This window comes from Sesamum indicum, linkage group LG8 (genome assembly GCF_000512975.1).
Source record: "Sesamum indicum cultivar Zhongzhi No. 13 linkage group LG8, S_indicum_v1.0, whole genome shotgun sequence".
NCBI classification, from domain to species: domain Eukaryota; kingdom Viridiplantae; phylum Streptophyta; class Magnoliopsida; order Lamiales; family Pedaliaceae; genus Sesamum; species Sesamum indicum.
Window position 1 is genome coordinate 3,853,212 of NC_026152.1, and position 18,983 is coordinate 3,872,194.

General features: G+C 38.0%; 5 protein-coding genes across 8 annotated transcripts in view; all 5 read right to left on the reverse strand.

Annotated features, from left to right (window-relative positions):
- On the reverse strand, positions 726 to 1,945 carry LOC105167696 (gibberellin-regulated protein 14). Its single transcript, XM_011087500.2, has 4 exons — positions 1,773 to 1,945; positions 1,535 to 1,570; positions 1,217 to 1,436; positions 726 to 1,135 (listed from the first exon to the last, which is right to left on the reverse strand). The coding sequence occupies exons 1-4, from the start codon at positions 1,827 to 1,829 to the stop codon at positions 951 to 953; spliced, it is 498 nt and encodes a 165-aa protein (XP_011085802.1). The 5' UTR covers positions 1,830 to 1,945; the 3' UTR covers positions 726 to 950.
- LOC105167698 (nischarin-like) lies at positions 3,344 to 7,579 on the reverse strand. Of its 2 annotated transcripts, none has more exons than XM_011087504.2 (6): positions 7,408 to 7,579; positions 6,819 to 7,189; positions 6,435 to 6,494; positions 4,179 to 4,217; positions 3,785 to 4,031; positions 3,344 to 3,659 (listed from the first exon to the last, which is right to left on the reverse strand). In XM_011087504.2, the coding sequence occupies exons 1-6, from the start codon at positions 7,427 to 7,429 to the stop codon at positions 3,493 to 3,495; spliced, it is 906 nt and encodes a 301-aa protein (XP_011085806.1). In that variant the 5' UTR covers positions 7,430 to 7,579; the 3' UTR covers positions 3,344 to 3,492. The 2 variants fall into 2 exon arrangements, with proteins under 2 accessions (XP_011085806.1, XP_011085807.1); XM_011087505.2 differs by having other exon boundaries at positions 6,819 to 7,194; positions 7,408 to 7,517.
- On the reverse strand, positions 7,815 to 12,590 carry LOC105167697. 2 transcript variants are annotated; one of them, XM_011087501.2, is made up of 10 exons: positions 12,435 to 12,590; positions 12,003 to 12,130; positions 10,940 to 11,098; positions 10,718 to 10,777; positions 9,942 to 10,040; positions 9,358 to 9,450; positions 8,948 to 9,091; positions 8,639 to 8,746; positions 8,120 to 8,171; positions 7,815 to 8,022 (listed from the first exon to the last, which is right to left on the reverse strand). In XM_011087501.2, exons 1-10 carry the CDS (start codon positions 12,514 to 12,516, stop codon positions 7,988 to 7,990), a joined length of 960 nt encoding a protein of 319 aa, XP_011085803.2. In that variant the 5' UTR covers positions 12,517 to 12,590; the 3' UTR covers positions 7,815 to 7,987. The 2 variants fall into 2 exon arrangements, with proteins under 2 accessions (XP_011085803.2, XP_011085804.1); XM_011087502.2 differs by lacking the exon at positions 12,435 to 12,590 and adding an exon at positions 12,362 to 12,383.
- LOC105167699 (ankyrin repeat domain-containing protein EMB506, chloroplastic) lies at positions 13,536 to 16,711 on the reverse strand. 2 transcript variants are annotated; one of them, XM_020695752.1, is made up of 9 exons: positions 15,967 to 16,711; positions 15,833 to 15,902; positions 15,290 to 15,726; positions 15,025 to 15,104; positions 14,775 to 14,873; positions 14,590 to 14,688; positions 14,404 to 14,502; positions 14,188 to 14,286; positions 13,536 to 13,994 (listed from the first exon to the last, which is right to left on the reverse strand). In XM_020695752.1, exons 3-9 carry the CDS (start codon positions 15,681 to 15,683, stop codon positions 13,890 to 13,892), a joined length of 975 nt encoding a protein of 324 aa, XP_020551411.1. In that variant the 5' UTR covers positions 15,684 to 15,726; positions 15,833 to 15,902; positions 15,967 to 16,711; the 3' UTR covers positions 13,536 to 13,889. The 2 variants fall into 2 exon arrangements, with proteins under 2 accessions (XP_020551411.1, XP_011085808.1); XM_011087506.2 differs by having other exon boundaries at positions 15,833 to 16,711.
- LOC105167700 (xyloglucan glycosyltransferase 4-like) overlaps positions 16,848 to 18,983 on the reverse strand; it is a 3,241-nt gene continuing 1,105 nt past the window's right edge. Inside the window, exons 2-5 of the mRNA XM_011087509.2 lie at positions 18,810 to 18,983; positions 18,362 to 18,670; positions 17,869 to 18,273; positions 16,848 to 17,760 (exon numbers count right to left, since the gene is read on the reverse strand). The exon at positions 18,810 to 18,983 is cut by the window's right edge and continues 21 nt beyond it. Coding sequence (XP_011085811.1) covers positions 17,116 to 17,760; positions 17,869 to 18,273; positions 18,362 to 18,670; positions 18,810 to 18,983 — 1,533 coding nt within the window. The 3' untranslated portion in view covers positions 16,848 to 17,115. The remainder of the gene's footprint in view (positions 17,761 to 17,868; positions 18,274 to 18,361; positions 18,671 to 18,809) is intronic.

An 18,983-nucleotide genomic window follows, 5' to 3' on the forward strand; every position in this document is an offset into this window, starting at 1 on the left:
TAAATATGTTTCAACTCATAAAAGTTCATTGAATTATTTGAATTTCATTTATAAGATTAATTATGACTTCATTCCATAATACAATTAGTATATACAGCATCCGGCTCTAGGTCCCCTGGGTAAGCAAGATCTCGAACGAGTAATATTGTTACTTGAGAAATGAACAAACGTGAGAGTCGCTTTAGCAAAGACCCTCTTATACTTAAGTCAATTTGAGTTCGGTTCAAATGAGCTCCAACGATTTTTAGCAAAGACCCTCTTACGCTTAAATCAGTTCAAGTTCGGATTCAAGTGAGCTTAAAGAGCTAGAGCACAAGAATCAAACCAATATGAAAACTTATGTCTTATTACGCTTGTCATACTTGTACAGATTCACCAAACTGAATTTTGACCATAAATTTATTCGGAGATCAAGGATTCTGAATATGGGTCCCAATCATGTCAAACTGGGTTCATCTCGACCTGGTACCAAACACGCAAATCCTGTTCTATTTCTTATTTTGTCCTTTTGATGTACTAACATTAGTATCCATGTACCAAGATTACGTCGTCTATTATTAAGAAAATATTTATACACGCAGCATGTATATATTAAATCGGATAGAAAACATAATAAAATTTGGAACAGAAAATCCTATTCCAGATAACATTAGAGCAACCTAGTATGATAATTTGGATGTAACTCATGATTTATGGTTGAATGTATTTCATATGTGGTCTTGAGATTACACCAATTCTAAGATGAATTTCTAAGGAAGGAAAAGTACAACAGATGAAGATTTGACAAAACACAGAAACAAAGATTTATTGACATCTTTAGGGAAACTTATTAATGTTTTTGTTTGGGACACAAAGTAGCATACATTTAATTAGCTCAGACAAGACAACATTAATTTGTGTAGCTGCTATGAGAGAATATAATGAATGTGAAGTGAAAGGAAGGTTCCCGATCATGGGCACTTGCGGCGGCCACCCCGTGTGGTCATGCCGGCGTAGCATTTGCCGCACTTGTCGTGGTTGCCGTATTGTCCTGGAGGAACACATTTGCATCTGTCGCAGCATGTCAGGCAAGCTCTCATGCAAATGTTCTGCCTTGAGTGGAACTTGCACCTCACTGCACACAGCGGAGTGCACTCTGCTCGTAGAAAAAGAATGTGTGAATTTATTATTTGATCAGGAGTTGGGAGTTAGAAGATGAATCTAGACAATATGGTACCTTGTCTGTTTCTTGGTGGTTTTGCAGTGGGAGGTGGTGGTGGTGGTGTCTTGACCACCGGAGGCGGTGATGGTGGTGTTTTGACCACCGCAGGAGGAGGTGGTGGTGCAGTCTTGACCAACGGAGGTGGGGGTGAGGACTTGGGTGGTGATGGTGATGGTGATGGGGGTGGGGGTGAACTCTTGTAAATTGGACTTCCGGGGGAGACTAGTGCCGCATTCTGTATAATGTAACAGCATAAGAGTCTTATAACATGCGTGTAAAAGTAAAAACATCAAAAACAGAAAAGACTTATGTAAGAGAGAGTCTTAATTTTACCTCAACAAGGATTTCTTCGTCCCGTTGTGATGAAACCTACAAAATCAAAGGTTTAGTTCAAAGAGGTCAATGATTTTGTCAAGGATATAAAGACTAATCTCACGTGGGCGTGTGTGCGTGCGTGCACTCATTACAAAACAAGTATATGCTCCGATGATTACTTCCCTCTTCCAAGTTTTCAGCAAATCTAAGCACCAATCTATGCCAGTAAAGAGACATGACGAAAACAGAGGCATACCTTAGTGTTAACTAGAAGAAAACAGGCTAGCGCGAGGAGCAGAGCTCTTGAAGCCATGTTGCTCGGAAGAAAGAAGCCAAGAAATAGCAGTGCAGCTACTTAGTGAGATTGATTTGAGTGTAGATCAGTGTCTTGGTATATATAAAGAGTTGGTATGAATTATTATAGGCCGAAGTTCAGTGGATCAATGAGACACATATTATGGGTTTCTCTGCTCATCTTAGTTGGCTCTCCTACCCACATGCAACAAGCCTCGAACCTGTTAAACAAATATATCCATTTTCACCAAACCATGCGTGAAAATTAATCTACTGCTTAGCGAAACCCAAGGTTTCAACTACACTGATTTTTACTGATATCTTGGTGAAACATTGCCATTTTAGACTAATCAACGGCTAGGATGGCCTAGTTCTGTCTGTTATCCACTTGATGTGTTGATTCGAACACGGTTTTCGTAATCTTGTCCTAAAAGGATAGAAGCGGCTGTCTAATGGACGAATTGGGCTGTAAATCTTCCATGTTGCTGAGTTACCATGCTGCTGTTGTATGTCCCGAGGGGCCGGGAGAGTGAACTGTGAGGCACCGACGTACTAGAGTCTTCTATAGTTTAGAGAAATAGGACATAATGAAGTGTAAGAAGTGAGATACTGTCTTAGAAACTCAATCCATGTGATATCACATGTTATTGGCATTAGTCAATAGAGTCAGTGCTGCTAGATTTATTCTCTTAAAAGTTTACAGGGAGATTGCAATATTGCTGCACATGAGCTGTTTCTTGGCAAGTTGCAGCTGCAGCAAGATTTCAGAGATCTTGTTTCAAACTGGGACAGAGCTATACGAAGGGAAAATCAATAATTTACGCCGATGGTTCATGTCCTACTTGCCACACGCGCACTCCCACACACACAATGGATTAGAACACTTATTTCTTTTAAAAAAAAAATTGTAAGACAAATTGTGAGACGTGTGCGCAAAATAGAAAGAACTAAATACAAGACATAAGTTTGACGTGATTTGAAAATTGTTTCTATCTCCGATTTGGTCGATGCTCTAACATCTAGAATTGCTCGAGTACTTTTCCTTACTAGAAGAGAGTTCAGAGAGCCATCCATCAACTATTTAATCTAAGATGCCTGAAATATTTTAAAATTAAAACTTTAACCTCGCCTAATGCATTATATGCCATAAAAATTTGTGGCCCGTAATAGCTGAGTCCAAATGTAATGATGAATCAGACTTCACACTCAATTTTACGTTTTGAACTTGAGAGTGCTTGTACATAGTACATGAATACAAACGTTGATATTTTTATATTGCAGTAAGGTTTAAGTGTTACAGACAGTAGAAGATGCAAGAACTTCACATTCTTGCCGTAGGCAGGTTAGTATTAGAAGACTAGTTAACAAATATTTGGACATTTTAATTTGAGTTACTGTAATCTGTAGCCACTTATTACTTTTCATTATTGTTCATAAATATCAGGGCTTCTTCAAAATTTGCATCGAGCATGCACGTTAAACAAACCGAGTTCATGCCAAGAGTACAGTGTAATGTAGGAGGAGCTAACAAAGTTAAGAACTGATATATGTTATTCCTTAATTAATGAAAAGAAAGTGGCTGATGATAAAAACTGATTAGTCCAAACTGATACAGATTACTAGGTAGAAATAACATGACATGATGGAAATAATCGATGGTGGGCTTAAGAGTTTTTATTATTTCAGGGGCACTTGACTGTGTATCCATGGATCATCACATTATCCCAGTTGCTGCACTTCATGAATCCAGGCACGCATTTGCACTTGGCGCAGCAGGCAGTGCAAGTTTTCATACACGGTCGTTTTGGGCTAACTGGCTTGCAGTATGATGTACACATTGCCACACAACCTACAAACGTAAAGCAAAATGAGAACATGAGAGATAAACAGAACAGACTGTGTGAATTCTAAAACAATAGATTATGATTTCTCATCTGGTTTTGAGGTTTATGTCGCTTGTATTTGTTTCAGTACCATGTGGGGGAGAGACTGGTGGATGGACTGGTGCCTTCGGTGGGGAGTGAACGGGGGACTTGGCTGGTGCATGAACTGGGGCATGCACCGGAGCCTTCTTGGGAGTGTGGATGGGGGACTTGGCTGGTGCATGAACTGGAACCTTCTTGGGAGCATGGACAGGGGCTTTGGCTGGTGCATGGACTGGAGCATTGGCTGGTGCATGGGCCGGTGCTTTGGCATGATGGTGATGATGATGATTATAATGCTATAACAATTGCAAGCAAGAAAATCAGGTTAACGCAGCATTAATCTGATGCATGGTAATGAAGTTATTGAAGTTTGAAGTATGCATGCAGTTCAGTACTAATTACTCAAGACAACGCAATCAAGTATGAAGGATCAAGAATCTGACCTCAGTTTCAATATTATCTACATCTTCAACAGATGAGCCCTGCAATGACAATACACATCAGTTTTTCTGAAAACTAATAACATCGACAGATATATACAGTAGTCTAATCAAAAGAATGTCGGAAAAAATGCAAATACCATTCTTGTAGCCAAGAGGACAAAGGCTAAAAGAAAGAGGATGGTTTTGAAAGCCATTTTCAGATAGAATAGAAAGAACTGAGTTTTCTTAGTGTTATTTACTGATGAATGGTGGTGGATTCTGTGAAGCGGATGGAGGTATTTATATAGACAGAAAAGGCAAAACGGGCAGTAAGGTATGCATGAAAAGTTGGTACCAGTGGGGTTGGGTTTCGAAACTTTGCAACACCAGATGAATACAAGAATATAGTATAACATATGCAGCTACTTGTTTAAAGTACTATAATTATTCACTTGGCTCAATGAAACTGTCATTAAATTAATATTTTTTCTTCCTTAAAGAATGTATTTAGCATAAATATTACAACCTTAGCAGCATGAATTAGTGCAAGAATTTGTACTCTTAGTTTTGACCAACATTATCATCTTTTCGGCTACTTGCTGAATATTCACCAAGCAAGTAACCTTATCCTCTGCAAATTCATCATTATTATCAGCCCAACTGAGAATTTCATTTGGCATTCCACATGTTCTACCTAATTCAAATTATGAAACGTAAATGGCATCACCCGGTCGAGCCAGTTGCAACGAAGGCTAAATATGAGTTGACTTTATAGCATCCATCGGGTAAACGCAGTTCGTTTTCTTGATGATACAATGCTACAGACTAGTGGGTTCGAGTAGTTTGATACTGTTCGTGTTCTTTATGTATGTTTGTTACTATTAGAGTAGCAAATAAGTTAACATGTGCAGTAACATGTTATGTTCAATTGTTTATAGATTTGAGTTTTACAAGATTTAAGTCAAATTACAAGTTGTGTATCAAGCTATCAAAATCCAGATAATAACTGGAGCAGGTGAATTCAATGGAGCCTGGAGGTGTTTGCCTCTGATACCGCCTGCAGTAAGAGTTTTTAGTCAGATGAAACGCACAGTTTTTGGACTTGACGACTATTCCAAGCAAGAAAGCAGAAAACAAGTCCCAAGTCGTCTGTGATTTTCATTCGTTCCATATACAAACAGCTTTATCTGCTTATATTTTCAACTGGAAATTGAAAACTGGAAATAAAAACACAAATAAACTGGCCAGTTTTTTTGGGTCCTTGTATAGCTGGGGCATCAATAAATCAATGCAAAAAGATTGCTTCATCCATAATTTCAGAAAAACCTGCACAAAAACGGGGAAAACCACATAATAATTGTTGAGGGGTGGATGGCTCAAGGACGAGGCTGAAGTGAATAAGCAATGGCCCACGGTAGTATTTAAAAATAAATTCTTAAAGCTGGTGAAAATGTTTTCTGGCCAGTCACTAAGTGTGACAACCATTTACTACACAAAAATCTGAAAAGATGAAAAGTAAGTTTGAGACTTCTAATATATATTTTCAGGGGCAACCATACAAGAATTTAATCATATTTTGCTTTAGATGCTCAGAACTATTCGACTGGGATTGCATCAACAGACAAGAATTATACAGCAATCAGAAGTTAATTGGGTATTAAACTACTAGTGATGAGCCGTAAGGTACATCCTACCATGCACCAGATTCTCAAAATCCTGGGGTAAAAGATATACAAATTTATCGAGTTCACAAATCTAAGGAATAAAAGATCTAGCTGAAAGCTTCTTCATCCTGGAAGCTCAAATTCAGAGTTTGTAACTTGAAGCCCGAACCTTGTATAGTCTCAACCAAATTTGGCCACCCCAGTCGCTCGTACCATTGTTTGCTTTCTTAAGTACAGAAAAGAAGAAAAGATGCCGGCTCTACATTAGACATGAATTAGTGAAAAAACAAAAGGAGATCATCTACTATTAAGTAGATTGTTACTTCTAACCAATAAATGGTATGAATGGGTCGACGGGATATCTTGTACATCTAAAACCCCCCGAAACCCCGGGAACGGTGTTTCTTCATGTTGCATAGATTAATTTACAATAACCAAGGATATTTGTCATTTAAAGGTTCCATAAAGTAAGAGCTTCTGGCTCCAGTTTTAGAGCTGCCCAAGTAACATCCATTTAGAGAGAAAACAAATGGCAAAACCCAAATAGACTATCCACTTATTTCCAGTAAAATTTGCTTCTTGAAGGATGTGTTAATATGATATTGAAAATAACCTCCACGCTCGCAATGCCCTCAAGATATCGTACTTTGAGATGGGTAATGCCTTCCATTCCCTGCAAACATATGAATTGAGACATGAACAAGGATCCGAATGCATGGACCAAAGATTTATCTACAGTTCCATCCAATTATAAGATAAACATATTTTTGCAATACTTTGCTTGAAGATAGTCAAGTATCTGTGGAATAACAGTTAACATGCAACAGGGTGAAGAGGCAGGTAAGATTTTCAGTCACGTGAATTTGAGAAGGGCGAGAGAGGAGAATACCTCCAAAGCCTTGGTAACAGCAGGAACAATTGAATCAAAAAATTTAGGCCTTTCATCAAACACTTGAACCCACCCAGCAACTAAGCAACAAAGCGCACAAACTAGTACCTGAAAAAACATGGTAAGCGCGTCCGCAGGCGAGACGGCAACAGAAACAGTCGGATCGGAGGCGGCACCGGCCGGCTGCGTGGATGGTTCTTGTTCTGCGACAAGGATGCCTTGTTCCTCAGCCACAGCCTTCAATTTCGAGGGCCTTAAAAGACTATGCTTGTGGAAGTTCACCCCTGATGAAGTGCAAGAAACGGCGAAATTCTTGAAATGGGAATGAGAATTGATGCGAGTGAAGTGGAATTGAAGTGGGCATGTAGGAGGGAGAAAAGAAGAATTGGGTGTAGAAATTGAGGAGCATGCAGACGCGGAAGCCATGATCATCGATATCCAACAGCTACTACGAGTTCTGAAAAACCACTGCTCTCTTTCTGTCCTATCCACAGAGAGAGAAGTTATGAGGACTTTCTAAACTTGAATTATTAGTTATTATTTATACTTTTTCCTCAGTAAGTAAAATTCTTTTATTTTTTTATTAAAATTTATATTTAATATAATATTATATAATATCAACATGAAACTATTTTATAATTAAGAAAAACTTCAAATTATCAAAAATTGAAGAGAAGAAACAGTATAATTCACTGACCTGAAAAGGCGGATAAATACATTTGTAGGTATTTTAAGATACCAAATTCCAATTGGATAAAAAAACAAACATCTATTTAGTATTTGAACTTGGAAATTGATGTTAGTAAGCTTTCCCAGCAATTGCTCTTAGTTTTGCGATGTATGGTCCCCATCATTTGTATGTTCAACATTCGAACTCCCTAAAACAGAGATAAATAAAGAGATTGAAGATAAGTGGTCAAATTAGCCTACCAATTTCTCATTCCAACTTGTGGGAGTATTTGGATTGAACCAATTTAGGTAATTTTTTTTATCCAAATCGATATTTGCGATTTGTAGAAAGCTTAGGCCAAGTTCAGCCCAATCAATCATCAAAATCGCACTTTAATGTCTTTAGCGCCTCCACGAGATTATATTAGCAGTAGAATGATAGGTCCCTGAATTGAGTTTAGATTCACAAAAGTCATCATGATAGTTTATCTACAATTTGAACTTGTTTGTAACAGATAAATGCTACCAAATGCATCCAGTGGCATTATCCTGTCAAGAATCCACCAAAAAGGTGAAGCAAAGCAGTCCTTTCCCTCAGATCAGATGGTTCATTTCATGTCACATTCTACCTGAATTTCACCATCTGCATCCAATATTGGTTAACGTGAGGTTCATAAAAGAAAATGTGAAAAGGAAGACAAAATTAAGGAAGCATTTGAGAGATCAGAAGGGATTATTACTCTTTAGATGTATTCCTAGGTTTGCTTGGGCATCAGCTTCGGTGTTGTACTCCTATAACATTGAGCATATGCTTTTTGAGATGAGATATGATTATTTAGAAGAAACAAGAATGGAAAGCTTAAAATTAAAGACACAAGGGCAAGAAGGTGAATTTGTGAGCAGCTCTGTGAGGTAGATATTGTTTTATAGAGGATATTAACTACCCAAACCCCAACTAAGAAATGTTTGCAGAAAAGGTGCAATGTTTTAGAGAACAAATCCAGAAGGCTGTTAATCACATGAGCACCATCCGGTGGTTGCAAGTGTGTGACTGAATATGCCAAGACTATGACACGTGGACCGTATGAAGCATAGCAATTATACTAGAAGAATAAGATATCCTCACAGAGCCCAAGTGAAAATAGGCAACACAGACCAACATGCATGCAGCATCTAGCACAAACACTGAGTTAACTTTGCACTCAAACCCAAAGCATACACTTGCAAAAGTATTTCAATCAATAATGTTTTCAACTTACTCTTTCAACATGACAGATCTGGAAAGACAGAAACTGATCTTTGAGCTCTTTAGCCACCTTACATAGTTCAGCCATATTCTGAGTTTTGGTTTTCCATAGGCCCTGAACCTATCCATGAGATAAGTAAGGGAAGGAGATTATACAGAGCATAATAATCATTGCAAAACATATTGCACTAATAGGGAGGATATAACTACTTGAAAGAGATTATGCCCAGTGGATGGAATTTAGTTTAGATTTTCCTCTTTTACTTGTGGGGATAATCAAGGGATATGAGAGACTGAAGTAGCATGATGAAGATATTTATACCTGCATGCAGACAAGTTTAGAGTCTCCTTGAATACGTATATGTTTGAAACCTTTTTGAAGGGCATATTTTAAGCCTAATATGGCTCCTCGATATTCAGCAACATTATTAGTAGCAATACCCACACCTTCCCGCAACCGAAACACCTATCACAATTCAAGGCCAGAATAATATGTCAGGTGGCGTGTTAATTAAGGTGCCGTCAAGAACAACTAACAGAAATTTCCAGGATGCATGTCATTCTGACATTTCTCCCAAGATCGGTCAAATTCATGACACAAGTTATGCTCAGCTTCGCCCTCATCTTGGGCGATTGCACCAAGTAGCAAAAGAAATCTCAAGATAAACCAGCACAACATCACGGCAAAACCAAATTGTCCGAATATAGCACTGACAAGCAAGAAAAGAGTACCATGCTCCCATCTGCTGCCCGCAGCACAGCCCCTGCACCAGCTTGTCCAGGGTTTCCTTTTGAAGCACCATCAAATTCAACAATACAGGAACTCTGTAGATGAGTGGGAAATTAAGCTGTGAAAATAATGCATGAGACCACCTCTTATAAAACCAACAAAAATGTGTGTATATCACTATGTTGAGGAATCATGAAGGCTGTTATATCACTATGTATAGGAATCATGAAGGCGGAAAACAAATGAACTTTTGGCTCATAGGAAGGAAATCCACAAAAGGGGACAACACAGTCAATGGTTCAAACATCAGGCCACCAAAGGAAAGGGTATTAAGAAAAAAATATTGTCAAGACCACTAGTGGTATGAAAGATTTTCCCTCTCATTAGCTTGACCAAGTATCAAGTCTGGTAAGCATGTACTTCACTAGACACGGTTGGATGTCATTAATCCGAGGACATAATTAAAAATTCAAGCCAACTACATTAACTTACATGATCAGCCTATTCCAGGCCTTTCAGGCATGAACAAAAAAGCATATTATGTTACTGATGTTGCAAACATAACTGATATATAACCACAACTTACGCAATAAGAAGAAATTGGTGGACCTTGAAGGAAATTATCTAATTTGGCATGCTTTATCTGAGGATTCGCTGCAAATGAAGCTGATCCAACTAATTCTGGCTGAGAAATGGAAAAATAATTAAGGAAGAAATTAGAAAGCATTTCGAAGATAATCAAAGCACAGACTGAAACTTGAATACTAGCATTCAAATAAATCACTATGATAACCACATTATGGAATTGCCTTATTTTGAGAGCCTAAAGCTCACACTATAAACAAGAGAATTCATCTCGTGCTTCATGTTTCAAAGACAAAACTTGAATGTCTAGTAGGTCAAGTTCTGGATGTAAAGAACAAACTAAGGACATATAAAACATGCAGCATGTGCTCACCTGACGAAGAAATGTGATATATGATCATAAGAGAGGGTCATATAGGCATTAGTGCACATCAAACCATCAAATTGACCAACAAAAACCTAGGAGATTAAGTACAGTATGTCATCATCATGAAATAGTAAAATCCTATAGTTGTGTGCATAATCATATTTATCGCAAGGGTAGAGTTAAAGTATTATCATTTGTCACAAGCCAAATAAAAGTATCATGAAAAATAAGATTATTCAAGTTGCATCCTTGTGCAGGCGGCGCACTTGGAACAGGCAATCCAAAGTAAAAAATCTTTTGCATGGAAGGTCAGCAATCAACTATCAACTTCAATTCCCAGTACAGTTTGAGTTACACACTCACTTCAATGCCACAGGTTCCAACTAAAAGTATTTCTATTCAGAAATTACCAGTGGCCTCTTCTCTAAATGATTCTTGCCAGATGATTTTTCTTTAGTAGAATTTGGTTGCTGCAGAAAAAGTTGCACCAATCATGTTAATATTATGTACAAGATCTTCCAACACAATATCATAGTGGGCTCAGAAGAAAAATAATCTTTCAGATAGAACTATACAGAAGAAACAGATATCAGAAACTCAATTCAACTTTCAAATAAAATTCAGAAGCTAACCCGAAAGGGGCACATGATAAGTTGGCCAAAAAGATCGTCTTGCACATCGCTGGCATCAATAGAATAAATTGCATTCTTAAGTCCGTGAGATGAGAGATATTCCTCAGCTGCTTTAGACAAACCGTACCCTTTAAACACACTTAAAGAAGGATCATTCACCTACAGAACAAGTATATAACGAATTCAAAAACGTAATCATCAACATTGTTCTAAAACTTTCAAATGCCACTTCAAATTAATACATAAAACATTTAATCAGCACTAGTATTTAAATTATTCAGACAACCATATTTCTGGACCAATTATTTTGGCAAGGAAAAGGAAATGGCCCAAGTTTCATATAAATGGAAAATGCTTCACTGAGTAAAACTAATTAGACAAATTATGTTAGCCAATTGATTACCAAATATAACCAATCAACAAAAGTTCTCCATAACTTAACCAAAAACTAGACTTTAAATTTTTTCTTTTTTGACTAAGCTCATGGTTATTTATAACTGAGTGAGTCAATATGCCATACCCATGTTTAGAATCGACACCTACATGCATTCAACCTTTCAGAAACGACATCATTCACTACCTCCTGATACAAAAGACGTACTTGAATAGTTGGATATGGAAGATATTAGTATCATTTTTTTGTCGTAAACCATATGTGTTTCTAGGACATAAATAAGGAAATATTAACAATCTTAAGCTACATGAAAGATCTTTCAAAGCATCCATTCGTTAGGTTACGATTCATGAGCAATGAGTACCAATATCCGTGACTGGGGACAGAATAATTTTTTCCTCCACCTCCCATGCCCTGAAAATTGATTATTTCCATGTCCAACACTTTACTTACACCCATGTCGTGCCTAAGGTCAAGGAATATAGATTTTTACACCATATCGCAAACAGAAACTAAAGAACTCTTTGCTACCATAGAAATTTGAAACAAGGAAGAAGCGGAAAACATGAAAGCTTGAAATGCGGCAAGTGCTTGTGGCTGGAATAGCTTTACTAAACAGTAAATACTGAAAGTTGAAGTGAAGAATCTTAAAAACTAAGAGAAAATTACAGAGGACCGAAGAACAGATTGAAGATCACTTATGCTTTTATACACTCCAACCGTGTCCCCCTTCCGTACAACATAAAAAGCATCTTTTTCATCCGCCATGTTTGCTGCTTTTTTCTGAAGTTCAACCACTGCAACAAATTCATAGTAGAGAACAAGCAGAATTCAGAAACCAAAGCTAACAATCGCTCAGTTCAACCATTCCGTAAAAACGTGCATTATCAGTACACAAAGTAATTGGAAAACCTAACTAGCATAATCGAAGAAAACTGGGATTCAGAGGGAACTTAAAATTCCAGTTCTCCTTTTACTTAAATTAAAGGGGAAAAAAAGGGATTGCAATTTTCATCCTGCAAAACTACCTTCAGAAAATCAAAGAACCAAAAAAAAAGAATTGGAAGGGCAAAGAGTAGAAACTGAGATAAAATTCATCACCTTTTGATCCTCGGGATTCAGCGCAATTCAAGTCAAGAGTGAAAATTATGCGTGTAAAAGAACAATTGCAGATTTTCGCCATTCTTGTATGAATGGGCCCCTTGGCGGGAAAGAAGATAGAAAGTGGGCTAATTCCGTAGCCCAGCCCATGTACTGAGTTGCCTCAAGAGTAAACATTCTCCGTCCGAAAATAATCTCACTTGTAAGAATTATTTACAATATAGAAGACGTTTTTCATTGGCAATATCAATGTCAAATGATTCCTTTTCTTTTTTTATATATAAATTGCTGTTTGCAAATGCTAAAATATGCATTTACCAGCTTATTATTGAAAAAAATATTTTTTATTTTATTATTTCTATTTTTGAACTAAATAAACTAAGTAGATTTATAATTACCATCGTAAGTTGTAAATAGTTTCTCAATAACTTTTGCAGCTTATTAGTTCACTCGTAAATATAAAGTACTCCAACTTTAACTTCTTTTTTTTTTCACTTCTATCTTTTATTTTCAAACACTCCAAATTCTTCAAGTGCTTAACTTACAATCTTTTTCACAATTTATACTAAATACAAAAATACAAGTTCTTGCAAATATTTGCTCGTAGTTATAATTCACACCGCTTAGTATTTTCATATTGGATCCATATAAGAAAAAACACATTCGATATCAAGAAAGATGTCTCCTATTTTTAACAATTATATTAAAGATGAACTATTTTCAAATAATTACAACTATGTCACATTTGGAAGTTTTATTTCATTTCAAAATTGTAATTAAAGTAGGAAAAAGAAGGTCCAGTTTAGCTGTTTTCTATCTAATATCTTAAAGAAGGGTATTGATCACAAAGAATCTAGGACCTAAAAAGTTGTACTATATATGTTGTGCCTATCTAGGTATGAATCTGTTCTGTGAACAAGCAGCAGCTGCGCTGTTCATAATTTCACAAATATTCATATACTCTTGAGCCTGATTTAGCATTAGCTGCTTGCTAAAATTAGGAAGATAAGAACATTGTAAGGGGTAAAAGGGGTCATATAGATGTATGATATTGCTCTTTGCCAATGGACCTAAAAGCAATAAAAGTGGCAAGAAAAAGGATACAGGTAACAAGAGTATATTCTTGGAACAAGAACATGGACAAAGTTTTCATTTCATTTGCTGCCACATTAAGATTCACCAGTCCATGACATTCATTATCTTGCCTGAATGCAGAAATTACAGAAAGTACTGCCCTCAAACATCAGCATTTCCAGCATTGAGATGGTTATATGAAATCTTCGACATCCATTAAGATTGTATCTTTGCAGATACATCTCAAGGGGAGCTGCAAAGTTAGACTCTTTATCCTCCGAAATTCTGCGCCACATTTCAACTCATCCCCATGCTACATTCTAACGTAATATCAAAATCTTGATGAGCCAAAATGCATGGGTGAATGAACTGGAAAAGCCCTCAAAAGCCTCTGGTAGCTGGAACTTGCTTCAGTAACTTGGCAAGCTCATATGACTTGAAATCTTTTCCATAACATAAGCTAAGATCAAGGGGTGTATTCCCATCCTGTAGCAAATTTAAGTAACAACTAAATAATAGAACTTCCGAGCAGTCCACTCTTAGAAGAATAAAGTTTTCTTGTCCAATGAAAGGTAACAGTCCTGGACCTACATCTTCAGACACAGCTAAACACAAAGCAGCTGTTGCCAGAGTTTCTCTCAGGCCTTAATATAAGTAAAGAAGTTTTTTGTAAAATTACCTGATTTCTCCTCGTTCTGTCGGCACCATTGACTAACAAAATCTTTGCTATATCTCTATTCCTTGTTTGCATGGCCACATGCAATGGTGTCCATCCTTCCTACAGGATCAAAAGAATTAAAATAGTTTATGTACATCAACCTGACAGTAAAACTAGCACTCTTCAATAATTAAAACGCCAATTATAGATCCCCCAAAAAGTAAAATAGGTTCTCACATTATCAGCAACATTCACATCAACCTTGTATTTGATCAACAATTTGACTGTTTGCAAGGCCCCTACTTGAGCAGCATAATGAAGTGGGGTAGCACCATCCTGTATTGAGGACAGACGAATCCATAATCCTAGAAGTCAAAGAAGCATCATCTGATCATACATTCACAGTGTATATAGTTGTTATACCTGATCCTTTACTTCAGGGTTTGCCCCTTTTCTTAAAAGATGACTAATGACAGCCTCTCTTTTACCGATAACTGCTAGATGCAGGGCAGTCAAGCCGTCCTGCTCCACCGAGTTCAATCATATTAAGCTCCAGGGTACCAAGCATGCATGAAGCAGGCAAGAATATCAAGTCTTGAGAGTCGCACCTTATCAACCAGATTGATATCATAACCCCACTGAAGCAGCCCATCCATGAACTTTATCTGTCCTGCTAATGCAAAAGTATGGAGAGGCTTCCATTTTGCCTGAGTCAGGTAAGTCAAAATAACATAAATCAGAAACTTGTTTCTGAGCCAAAAACAAAAGGATCAAGTCATCAGGTTCACAGTCATACACATGTCAATGAAATAAGAATTATGTCAGAAACATGATCCAGCTATAAATCATTCAACTTACAGTTGATAATTTCTCCAGGTTGGGGGCTTCATTCTGTTCCAGAATTGCTCTTTCTTCAGGTCCCAACAGCTGTTCAACCTCTGCAAGAAACACAAAATAGCCAGACACCATAATTTTCTCTCTTATTCTTGAGACATACAATAGCAGTTCATACCCACAGCACCTTAAGCATTAAAAGATAAGCCCATGATGCAAAATCAAAGAACAGCACCCAAGAGCAGTAGTAGAAAACCAATGATAAAACGTAATGTCAAAAGATTCAGACCTCTAACAAGATCCTCCTCATACTTTCTCATGGATAGTTTATCAACATTACCAACAACAGCTTTCTCATTTCCACTGGCTTCCCATTCACTTTCATAATCCAAGTCATTCTCTTCCATTTCCTCATCTTCATCGTCAGATTCATCCTCGTATTCACTAGCATCACTTCCATCGTCAGGGTCTTCCCACAATCCTTCATAATTCGCCGCAGCACCGTATACCCTTCTCTTCGAAAACCCATTCGCGAGACAAACAGGAAACTGCTTCCCTCGATTCAACCACCTAATTACTTCAGTGTTCTTCGGGCGGCAGAGAAAAACTGGGCATGCAGCTGTGGCCACAACACTCATTTGTTGCTTCGGACAAAACATAAAATTGCTCAATGCCAACATCATTTTCTCAGTCGCTGCTTAATCTTCACCCGCCAGAAACAAAATCCTTAAAGGGAAAAAGAAAAGAAAGATCAAAAATAGCGTTACTGATGCATTTCATCGAACAATTCGTGGGCATGTTCAGCATACACATCACAACGACGTAGTTGTACCTGATTTCAAACTCCACACATTCAATTCTCCAAGAACCAAACCAGAATGAAGCAAATTTCCAAATTGGAGCTGTTCAACCAGAGGATTAATAATTCACAAAATTGGGGCTATAAAGTCCGGTATATGAAATTACCGATTAGTTACAGGATGATTAATTATGGGCTGAAGTCCAACTCCTCAGGAACCCCAGTCAGGACAGTCTACAACTGGATCAAATCTACCACAATTTCGAGGGTCTTTATGTCAATTCAGAAAAGTTCGCAATATGAACAAATATGATAGGTGCTGCGTCCAACATTCAAATCAGTCCAAGTGCTATACAGAATTTCAAACAAAACAAAGGTATATGTAAATTACATCTCCCTTACTTCTAAATGAGCTAGGTATAGAGTGTGACAAATGGAGTTAATTTTACCATTTTAGCCCGTATCTTCTTATCCATAACAAGAGGCTTCCTATGGTAATTTTCTCCGAGATTTTGTAGAAGGCTGAAAATAGTACAGTATTATGAATGGATCGAATGTGTTGCTCGAGATCTACCGGGAATCCTTGAATCTTGGGAGCGATGTGTGTTGACTAAATAGAGTTGATGGCTTCAAAGGTTGGTCGTTGTTAGTGAACTAAGCTCATCAATGCAAAAAAGTGATTGTAAGTTTTATGATAGTACCAAACAGCGGCAGTACTGGTGGAACACCTCTGCCCTCTTTGGTTAACCAATTGGGAACACATTTGCCTTGGTGATTGACAAAGCAGAGCTTTGGATCAGCTTTTTTTAAGCTAAAGCTATTTCCCTTTTGTGCATTTGCAAGGACTTTTATAGCTAAACCAATCAATGCTACCAGCTTCCTACATAGTTTCCTTTTTCCATGCACAAGCTGAAAAGCTAAGCTATGGATAAAGAATTTATGGCAGACGGCAGCTTTTGAACTTATCTGATGATCAAGAAGGGTTAAGCTTTTGCACATAATTTATCATATAGAGAAGCAAAGGCAGATCAGGAAATCAAGATCCCAGTTCAGAAAAAATTCACTTATATTCAAAATAGTATATCAATTATTTCAAACAGTGGAGGTTCTTGTAATTATACAATTAAAGAATCAACTCTAATTTGGCTATCTCTCAACTCTCAGTTCTTGACTGCGGTTGAGCATCTGAGACGAAATCCAGTTCAAAATGGAAGCTTGCACCCGCTACCGAACTGGAAATCAGCACTTAACTATATGCAGTACACGTTCGGAAACATAGTAAGTTGAACAAGATATTATCATATCACCGTTTCGTCTCAGCTCACCTGCTCCCCGATTAAGTCAAGGCCAACAATCAAAAACGATAGCCCCTGAAACAGCAAGAAATAGAAATGAATCCCGTGGGCCGACAACAGGCTTCTTGCTGCAGCAGTGAGCAGAAGGAAAGCGAGCACAAGCTCCTTCCTGTAAATCTTGTTCTTCTTCTTTGCAATGGGTGCCTTTTGCTCATTTATCTCGTTTAGTTTGCCAAGCATTTCTAGGCCGGATTCAGAAAGCCTTCTCTGAATCTTGTCTTCGTTCTGCGTCTTTGTTTCCCTCTCAGCAAGACTCAGCAAATCTGACTCTGATGCCCTGCCGGTTTTCTTTGTCACCACCCATTCATATGCACTTCCAAGCTGAAATAGCCCAGAGATCATTGCGTTGAATTTTGTAACGGACATAGTGTTCTCAAAGAGTAGGTATGGCATGAGAAACGGGAAGGCTTTTGGTGCTGGTAGAATGTTAAGAATTGACATGGTAATCGGCACGTAACAGATCACCCATGCCGGTAATTCAGCTTCTGGTATGAACATAGTCAATGGGAGTATGATACAGAATAGTGTGAATGAGTAAAAGGGAAGTATAAGTTTCCTTAGGAGAAAGAATAGGAATATCAAATTTGCCTTCTTCCACGCTGATATCTGCAGGAATTTCATCAACAAGAATGAATACTTAGTACAAGATTGGAATTTCATAATTCTTGGATGAAAAGAATGCAAGAAAAGGAAGAAGACATCTGCGACAGCTACCTTTGAAGTTATGATTGAAGGCAGGCATAGTCTGAAGAGTTGCATCGGGCCCGAGTGCCAGCGATGCTGTTGTTTCTTGTAAGCCTCGTACGACTCCGGTAACTCACAGAGCACCCTAACGTCGTTGAGGAAAATAAATTTCCACCCATTTAAGTGGGCTCTAACGGCTATATCCATGTCCTCTACCGTTGTCCTTTCAAGCCAGCCACCAGAATCCTCCAGGGCCTTGATCCTCCAGACACCGGCTGTCCCATTGAACCCAAAGAAATTGAGGAACATGCCGTTTACTTGCTGCTCTACCTCAAAATGGAAGCACAAATTAATGTTCTGGAGTCTGGTAAGTAAGTTTTCGTCCTTGTTCACGAACGACCACCTAGCCTGGACAAGGCCTAAATCGGGCTTCCCCTGAAATGAGACACCAAGATCCATATAAGCACAACTTCACCAAACAAAGATAAGCCAAACCATTACATTCTTGTTTTCAGATCATTACCTTGAAATGAGGTACAGTTAATTTGAGGAAGTCGGGGTTGGGTTGGAAATCTGCATCGAATATCGCCACAAAGTCGTAGTCTTTGACATAGTCACAAGCCATGGCTGATTTAAGATTGCCGGCTTTGTAACCGGTTCTGATGAACCGATGCCTATAGATTATATTCACACCTTTCTCCTTCCATGACATGACTTCATCCCTTATCAAATGCTGCAAAAGTTCATCATCTGAATCATCCAAGATTTGGACCAGAAACCGGTCCTTGGGCCAATCCAGCTGGCACACAGCAGCAATCGATTGCTCATACACCTTCAATCCCATAAAAATCCGGAATTAGCACACTTCATATGCACAGCAAAAAGGGCAAGAATTCAATACCAAGAATCAAATAAAACAGATCAGCTAACTAGATCGAAAACGGAAGAGAAAACAGCTCTATATCAACTACCTCTTTCTCATTACACATGGGAATCTGAACAAGAACCATAGGAAAACTTGATCCATCCTCAATGTCATATGGCTCCCCCTCTATTACAGGCTTCAATTTCTTGTACTTAATCCAGAAACAACCCAAACACTGAACGAGTCGATCCATCGACTGAATCATGAACAGCACAATACA

What these genes read in the sequence shown, in the direction of transcription:
- LOC105167696 (XM_011087500.2), bottom strand. Translation starts at nt 1,829, where the DNA reads ATGGCTTCAAGAGCTCTGCTCCTCGCGCTAGCCTGTTTTCTTCTAGTT. An exon ending in ACGAAGAAATCCTTGTTGAG is followed by an intron (nt 1,437 to 1,534) that starts GTAAAATTAAGA and finishes TACATTATACAG; the next exon opens with AATGCGGCACTAGTCTCCCC. An exon ending in ACCACCAAGAAACAGACAAG is followed by an intron (nt 1,136 to 1,216) that starts GTACCATATTGT and finishes TTCTACGAGCAG; the next exon opens with AGTGCACTCCGCTGTGTGCA.
- LOC105167698 (XM_011087504.2), bottom strand. Translation starts at nt 7,429, where the DNA reads ATGTATTTATCCGCCTTTTCAG. An exon ending in CGCTTACCATGTTTTTTCAG is followed by an intron (nt 6,495 to 6,818) that starts GTACTAGTTTGT and finishes ATATGTTTGCAG; the next exon opens with GGAATGGAAGGCATTACCCA. An exon ending in AGGGCATTGCGAGCGTGGAG is followed by an intron (nt 4,218 to 6,434) that starts GTTATTTTCAAT and finishes TTGTCATTGCAG; the next exon opens with GGCTCATCTGTTGAAGATGT.
- LOC105167697 (XM_011087501.2), bottom strand. Translation starts at nt 12,516, where the DNA reads ATGGCGAAAATCTGCAATTGTTCTTTTACACGCATAATTTTCACTCTT. An exon ending in TGAATCCCGAGGATCAAAAG is followed by an intron (nt 12,131 to 12,434) that starts GTGATGAATTTT and finishes AATTTGTTGCAG; the next exon opens with TGGTTGAACTTCAGAAAAAA. An exon ending in CACCAATTTCTTCTTATTGC is followed by an intron (nt 9,451 to 9,941) that starts GTAAGTTGTGGT and finishes ACTCATCTACAG; the next exon opens with AGTTCCTGTATTGTTGAATT.
- LOC105167699 (XM_020695752.1), bottom strand. Translation starts at nt 15,683, where the DNA reads ATGATGTTGGCATTGAGCAATTTTATGTTTTGTCCGAAGCAACAAATG. An exon ending in ACCTGGAGAAATTATCAACT is followed by an intron (nt 14,874 to 15,024) that starts GTAAGTTGAATG and finishes TACCTGACTCAG; the next exon opens with GCAAAATGGAAGCCTCTCCA. An exon ending in ACAGAACGAGGAGAAATCAG is followed by an intron (nt 13,995 to 14,187) that starts GTAATTTTACAA and finishes AATTTGCTACAG; the next exon opens with GATGGGAATACACCCCTTGA.